Below are 7733 nucleotides of genomic sequence, written 5' to 3' on the forward strand. Positions count from 1 at the left end.
CGCGGGAAAAGTGCAGGCTCAGCTATTTAAACATGGCTGCCAGGCCAATGTCAGCCCATTTTTGAGTAACTTTGGATAGCTACTTTGGATAAATTAAGAATTCAGAGTTGAAAATGGATAGAAGAGACCAGTATAAGACAACTGGCAGTGACATAGCATCGCAAAGAAGTAAACGAAGGGATCAGGAATCTGAAATTCGGAAGCAAAAACGCGAAAAACTTTTGAGCTCGAAGCGCATTCGTTTTTCAGAGGTGGAGGGCAACTGGAATGTTGAAGAGTTTACGATTGAGCAAGTACAACAGTTGGCAAGGACAATCCAGAAATCTGACAAAAATAATCTTAACAATCTTAAAAACTTACGAAAGGCATTTTCTCAAGGCAGTGAACTCATAAGCGCTTTTTTGAGTGAAGAAAACAGCTTGCGATCCATGGTGGGACATTTGACTGGAAATAATGCTCAGTTTCAATTTGAAGCAGCTTGGTGCATTACTAACTTAGCTACGGGAGATCACGAGGATACTATGAAAGTGTTGAAAGCTTCCGCTGTTTACTTGATCACTTATCTGGGTGGACAGAATGTTCAACTTCAAGATCAATGTGCCTGGGCATTAGGGAATTTCTCTGGTGATTCGCAGGAGTGCAGGGATATTTTACGTGCACAAGGGATTATTACACCTATGGTCAATCTTTTAAAGGTATCTACCTTTAAGCAGCCGTGAATAATAACTCGTAGTTTATGTTCTCCAGGTCTTCTCAGTCGTGTGTCAACCCCAAGTAGGGCATATTTAGGGAGAGTTAACCTGTGATCAGTTGTTTTGCCTCATACATTTAGGGGGTGTTTACATGACACCGGGACGACTTTCGCCCCGGAGCGAGTTCACTCCAGTTCCCTCTCATGGCTCTATATTTGTTTACATGATACCACCACAAAATGTCATGCCGGTGTGAGTCACCCCAGCGTGTGTTCACCCCGGTTCTTGTACCAGGGCGAGAATTTCACTCAGGTATGAAATCTCGCAGCGGTATCATGAAAACGCGAAACGACCACCCGTTTCAGTGTTAAATCAGTCTGCCGGTAGACTGGAACAGGTAGCGCACATGTATTTTATCAACATGAAGTGTACCTCCAAATAATGAGATATGAAATGACCCAGTCATCATGTAAACACAGTACAAAATCAAAAAGTCATCCTGGTATGAGACTCGCACCGGTGTGAGTTTTCTCATGTAAACACCCACTTACTCCATGAGTCGTCTGCCACCCCCTTTTATCGTGTTAGATTTTACCGGAACCTCAAGCGGTTTGCAACCCAGGCGGCTAATCTAAATGTATTTGTCTACTTTCCAGGCAAGCGGTGAATGCTAATTTGATACAGTAGCTGTTAGCAGTAGTCATCGATTTTAAGGCCACTGCTGTTAGTGTGAATCTTGCCTTATCGATACCATGTGGTACGTTTGTTCAAACCGTCAAGTAAAACAAAATAAAAATTCATTGCAAACAGTAGTGAAATACACACAATTCTGTATTTTACTAGAATATGTCAGAAGTATAGGAATTGATTCTGCAGCAAGAAATCTTTCATGGTCTTTCATCAGTTTGCAAAAGTGCGGGTATAAAATCATCAATAATTATTGTTTTACGCCTGCCTGTTCTGAGCAAGGAAGCATCGAAGGAGAAATAGCAGATATCCTTACCAGTGTCAAATAACAACTCATCCTCATCAGCTGTCAAGGCTTTTCTCCATGCACCGTTGTTTTGATTCACTAAAAAAGTATTCATCTTTTTCTTTTTAAAAGACCTAGCTTTGCTTACAGTTAAAAGAATTCCTTGATCATCTCGGGGTTTCTGTCATGAAGAGACGAAGGTGACAAAACCTATCTAATTGCACGGGAAGTCAGATATGTTGCTTGTAGCCAATCGGTGCAGGGCTCCAAAGGATCTTTTGTTTTTCAACCAATCAGACAAAAGTCCATATTCTGGACTATGGGCAGATGACGCGTAAAGTAAAATTTCAGGCGTCCTTTTCCCCTTGTCTTCCAAAGAAAAGGGAAGAGGGACCGCCTGATTGCTGGTTAAGGGAGAGTGGGCCAGGGAGGGGGGGGATGACATACCGTTATTGCCTGTAGCCAAAATGAATCAAGATAGCGAGTGTAATTCATTACAGCTGGAACCAAAAACTGTGCATTTGCTGTAGTGATCTCAAGTTTAAAGCTCTGTTGAGTCAGAAAAGAAACAGTTGACTGGAAAACTTTCATCAATATCTTAATGCAGAGTAACATGTGCTTATCTTGTTTGTTTGTTCAGTGCCCAATTTCAACAGTTGTACAGTCAGCAGCATTTGCCCTTTCAAATCTGGCTCGAGGAGAGCAAGTTGTCGCAGAAGAGATGATACAAGCAGGCATAGCACCTTCTGTCATCAGCCTTCTTACACCAGGGACCAGCTCTGTGGATGTGGCTGCAGAGGTTGCTTGGGTGCTGTCATACTTGACATCTAAACCCCAGTGTGTGGCAGTGTTTGTATCGGGGGGTGTTATTCCCATTCTTGTTCAATTTCTGGGTTCTCTAGCACAAGAGATGCCCCATAACCCCCAAGCAGTGACACCAATGCTGCGAAGCTTAGGTTAGTCAACAGTACTAGTATTTAATGACTTACAGCTCTCTAGGGTGTATGCATGTGTGTGTTCTTTGCAGGGTAAGTTAAGTCTTTCAAACAATGTATCCTAGAAGGGTCTGCATACTGACCAAACCTCAATGTAAACCATGTGTAAAGTGATGATTTGAAATTAAGTGTCTTATCTAACCTCAAGAGACTCAATAAGATGTCTTCCATTTATTTTGAAAAAATTTTTATCAGGGAACATAGCCAGTGGCCCTGATGAGTATGGGACTCAAGCAATGCAAAGTGGTGAGCTGGTCATTGCAATGACATCATTTCTGGAGTCCACACATCGACATATAAAGAAAGAGAGTTTATGGGTATTGTCCAATCTTACTGCCGGACCTACAGAACACATTGATGCCTTCATTCAAGCTGGAACACTACCTCTTGTTGTGAATTTAATGTCATCAACTTTTGACATCAAAAAAGAGGTATGAGGTATAGATTCCATCTATAGTTTTTTTCTTAATTTTCTTTGATTTTGTCGTGGTGTAGGCTATAGGCTCTCGTACTTGCTTTTCGTCTCCAAAAAGTGAGGCATGGAAATTTGGTATTGTCCTCTCGGTTGATTAATTACCACAATCAAAATATTGAAAGCTGATGTTAAAATGCTGGCTCGTCTTCAGAGCGAAACCATCCCAATTTTGTGTTTCACTTTCCCACCACACAGTACTGTAGTTTCTTTAGAAACTACAGTAACTTCTTCATCCGCAAACTTAAATTCTGGAAAAGGTTAGTTATGTAATGTTTAATAAAGGAGCGGGAGGGTTTTATCGGGGTATAAAGCCATGAGGCGAAACCAAGTGGTTCTATACCCAATCAAACCTGAACCGCGAGTTTATTGAACGACTTCAAAAACATCCTGGAAAAGCGTGTCTCAATGTATTTTACAATAATGAGGCTTTTGTGAATGTTGGAAATTAGGATATGAAAAGAACATTACTTATGAAATTATTATGTAAGAAAATCAAATCTCACACATGTTTAGAAATTTTCCAGTCTACGAACGACACGGAAGCCAAAGCCTAAAAATGCCAAGGAAGAGAGGAAGTTAATTGAAAATGGTACCCCAAAGTCAACTATTCCACTGAAAAAATATTCTTTGAAAAAATTTTTCTGAAATGGCTGAATGGTAGGTAAACAAAAATCCAGTACTCGAGCGTTGCGTATTCACAACTGGCAAGTCTTAAGTGCAATGTTTGGACACTGCTATAGATTGTTTTCACTGTCACGCAACAAAAACATAAATTGGAAACCATCCAGTGGAAGAAGACTAGAAAATGAAATGTTATAAAAGACTAATAAAATTATATAAACAATTTGTCCAAGTCTCAGGTCTTTGTGGCCCACAGTTTCTGAGTTATTAGGCGAAACGTTTCACACACTTTTGTAGAGCTTTGTATGGAGATGCCATATTGGTGTACCATTTCAACAAGATAGCATTCCTATTTTGGTGTCATGCACTGTGAAAACTCGAAAGTTCAAATTGCGGTATTTTTGAAATGAAATATGCTACAGGAATGGAAACTAGTACAAAATTTACTTTTTGTTTATCTTCAAGCTAGTGTAAATAAGAATTCATAAAACCTTGCTATTTTGACTTTACAATTTGATGACATCACTATGAAAACCATCTATAGCCAATATTACTGCTGTGTCGCTGAACTTTTGGCTGATGAAATTGGTGAAAGCACAAAGTTTAACTTTTTGCAATAGTAAATTTACCGCGTCTTTTATTTTGAAAGAACATTAAATATTCACCCACCAAATTTTGTTGTGTCAGTTGCTGTGCTGATAATTACTATTCATAGATCATGTGCATGTCATCCTTATTAGTATTTTTTATATAAATAATACTAATGAGGATGAAATTTTTAAAGTTTAACAGTGTTTTACTGGGGTTTAAAACATGAGCACGTGATGGATTTTAACAGACGTGATAGGTTGTTGAGCTCATGAATTATTGATGAGTTTTTGAAGGTGTAGCAGTGAAGCAGCTTAGCATAGATCCGGCTTTGTCACTCTAAGTTACACCCTTTCCCAAACCCTACACAGCATAATACACAATACAACAGGAGAGTAATGCTCTATAGCTTTAATTTGAATGGTGACACTTTAGGATCATCATCCACAGACTCAAAAGTTACTCAGTCACCTCGTACAAGATAATACACGTACTTCTACAACGAGAAATTATGGCTCAGTAGCTTTCATTTAAATGGTCACACTTCAGGAATCATTACAGTTCCAAAGGCTTACTAGCCCTCTCTTATATGAACGTCTTCAAGAATTTCCCCAATTTATCTCGAGTTGGTTATGCAATATAAAAACTAAAAGGTTGATGCAACAAGGACACTGTTGTGCGGTCTAGAGGGTCTGGAGTTATTCTAACCTGTTCATTTTTTTGTGTATAAAACAGGCCTGTATCTGCTTGTGTAATGTTGCACATCATGGACCAATGTATGTGAAAAATGTTCTTGACCTTGGAGCTATGAATTCCTTTATCAACATTATTAAATCTCCTGACCCAGATACCATTATCACCGGTCTTCAGTTTATTGAGATGGCACTGAGAAACTTTCCAGCTTCAAAAGAAATGTTTGAGGTTGCTGAGGGTGTGGCATGTTTAGAGGCACTAGAATACAGCGATAACGAAAATGTTGCCCAGTGTGCTAATGAGCTTTTGGACACTTACTTCATGGAGGAAGAACCTGATGAGGAACATAGCGGAGTCAATGAGACTGAACAAGGAGAGGCATTGTCATGGAGATACCAAGACAGTGAGATGACAACATAGCACAGTAAACAGCCATAAGAGAATAAAAACTTTACTTTTTGAGGATATTCAACAAATCACATCCATCAGAGGGTCAAGCAACATACTATTAGCCCTAATATTAATTTGTTTTTATTAGAACTTAAATCGTGTGAGCTCCTTGATTTATTTTTAAGCTCTTGTATGGCATTGTTTTATGGAAAACGTAACATTGTTTAAACTGTCTACAGACTTTTATTTTCCAAAAGAATATCTTTGATATTTTACATTTAAAATTAAACCTAGTCATTGATTGTTCTTGCAACAAAAATATTTTTACTGTAGTTTGGTACTTTCAAAAGAATATTTAACATTATACTTACGTAAACTTGGGGGCTGATGGCCATATCTTGAATTGAATACTATAGAAGTTAGCAGTAGTCTCTTCTCTCAGAGATAGTATAGCAAGACCACATACATACATGTAATTGGCAGATGGCCTGTTGTGAAGAGAAGTCATGTGATCTTACATTTACTAACTACAGTAGAAGCCTGGTAGTCAAACTCTGAAGGGAAACAAAAAACATTTTGAGTTAGCGAGAGTTTGAGTTATCTAGTACTCGACAGTTGAATGATTTTTCAGCACTTCAGCATACAGTACAATGCAATTTAAACTTATCTCATCAGAAACTGTAACAGAATTATGCATTATATTCTTACTTTGATGATCTAGTGTGACTCATAAGATCGTGAAATGACTGTCAAATATTTGATGTGTTCTTTGGACTACTAATTAAAATCAAATTGCTTTAGTGTAAGTTTTAGAGTTTTTTAGCAATTGCATGACAAGAAGGGCTAAAGGGAAAGCGTCCATGGTCAAAGCACCAGAATTCGAGTTACTGCGGTAAATTTTGATCAAGGGAAATACTTTTTTAATGAAGATATGATCGTCGCACTCATAATTGCAAGTTAAGCTTTCGCCAATTATCCCGTGAAAAATTTCGGATCTTCAACGGTATTCCAACCCATGGTGTCTGCGTTGGCGCTGCAATGCTCTACCAACTGAGCTATGAAGACCCAAACATTGGGAGGAGTTCATCTTAACCCGTGAAAAGAATGAAACAGAGAGTGAAGATGATGTGAACTGCGGAAATACAATTTAAATGACAATACGATCTTCGCAATGGTAATTGCAATTTTTAAAGCAATTGCAAATCAACTCAAAAATTGCAATTACCATGACTGCGACGATCATATCTTCATTGTACAGTCGAACCCCGCTTTGCGGACACCCGCTTAATACGGACACGGCGTTATTACGGACAGTTTTCTTTGTCCTTAGGGAAAGCCCGTACATTTTTTCTAAATTCAACCCGTTTCAGAATACGGACACCCGTTAATGCGGAAAACGGACACTTATTTCTTGCCCAATCAACGAATTTTCATAGAAAACCAACCCCGCTAATGCGTACTCTTTATAATCAACTGTTTGCTGTAATAGACCTTCCCTTTTTGAATGTAAAACATCCTTCAGTTGACAGCATGTCAATGTTCCCGGCGCTACAATACTAGACACCGAATAGGATGACTTGTAGACGTCAGTTTTGGGCATCAAACGAGTTATGCAGGGAAGGGTTTTGATCAAGTAATATATCTATGTTTTTTCCATCCCCCCTCTACATAAATAATGACCGGGCCCTAAAACAAAGAAAACCTTCTCCTAATAGCGATGAGGGACTTCTTTTACAGAACCTGTAACATGAATTTCTTGTTTTAAGGACATTGTGCTATGACAAATTTTGACAAAGCAAACGAGACGGTCTAACAAAATTTGTTAATTTTCAAAATTCTGACTTGAACCTGAGTTCTTCAGGGAAGATGAGTAGGGTAATATGATGAGCGGAATTATATGAGTAGGGGAAATATATGTTGCATTGCTTTGTTACTGTTGTAGCCCCGCAACCCCCCCCCCCCCCCCTGTCGATACTAACTTTTCAGATGGTGATTTTATCATGATCAGGGATTCCCCTAATAAGAACAAAGGAAACCGAGCAAAGTGAAAAATAAGTGGTAGAAATGAGTAAAAACGGTAAAAAGGCTGCTGCTGACAAGAAAAAAGCTACAATACTAGTAAAAGTAAGTTGGTTAGGTGAAAAGTCTGCACTGGGAATGTGCGAGAGACTGCAAACGGATCCCGCGAAAAACGCGAATCGACCGAATCGCGTCACGCGCGCGGTAGGAGATCTTCCGCTTGCACTACCCTTCCTAGAAGAAAAATATTCTTCTTATATTCAAGTCCGATTCAAAGATAAAGTTTT

General features: G+C 38.9%; 1 protein-coding gene across 1 annotated transcript; it reads left to right on the forward strand.

Annotated features, from left to right (window-relative positions):
* The first annotated feature begins 75 nt into the window (after positions 1–75).
* On the forward strand, positions 76–6224 carry LOC140922969 (uncharacterized). Its single transcript, XM_073373016.1, has 4 exons — positions 76–695; positions 2306–2621; positions 2856–3091; positions 5080–6224. Exons 1-4 carry the CDS (start codon positions 114–116, stop codon positions 5455–5457), a joined length of 1512 nt encoding a protein of 503 aa, XP_073229117.1. The 5' UTR covers positions 76–113; the 3' UTR covers positions 5458–6224.
* The last annotated feature ends 1509 nt before the right edge of the window (positions 6225–7733 follow it).

The sequence above is a fragment of the Porites lutea genome, chromosome 13 (genome assembly GCF_958299795.1).
Source record: "Porites lutea chromosome 13, jaPorLute2.1, whole genome shotgun sequence".
NCBI classification, from domain to species: Eukaryota; Metazoa; Cnidaria; class Anthozoa; order Scleractinia; family Poritidae; genus Porites; species Porites lutea.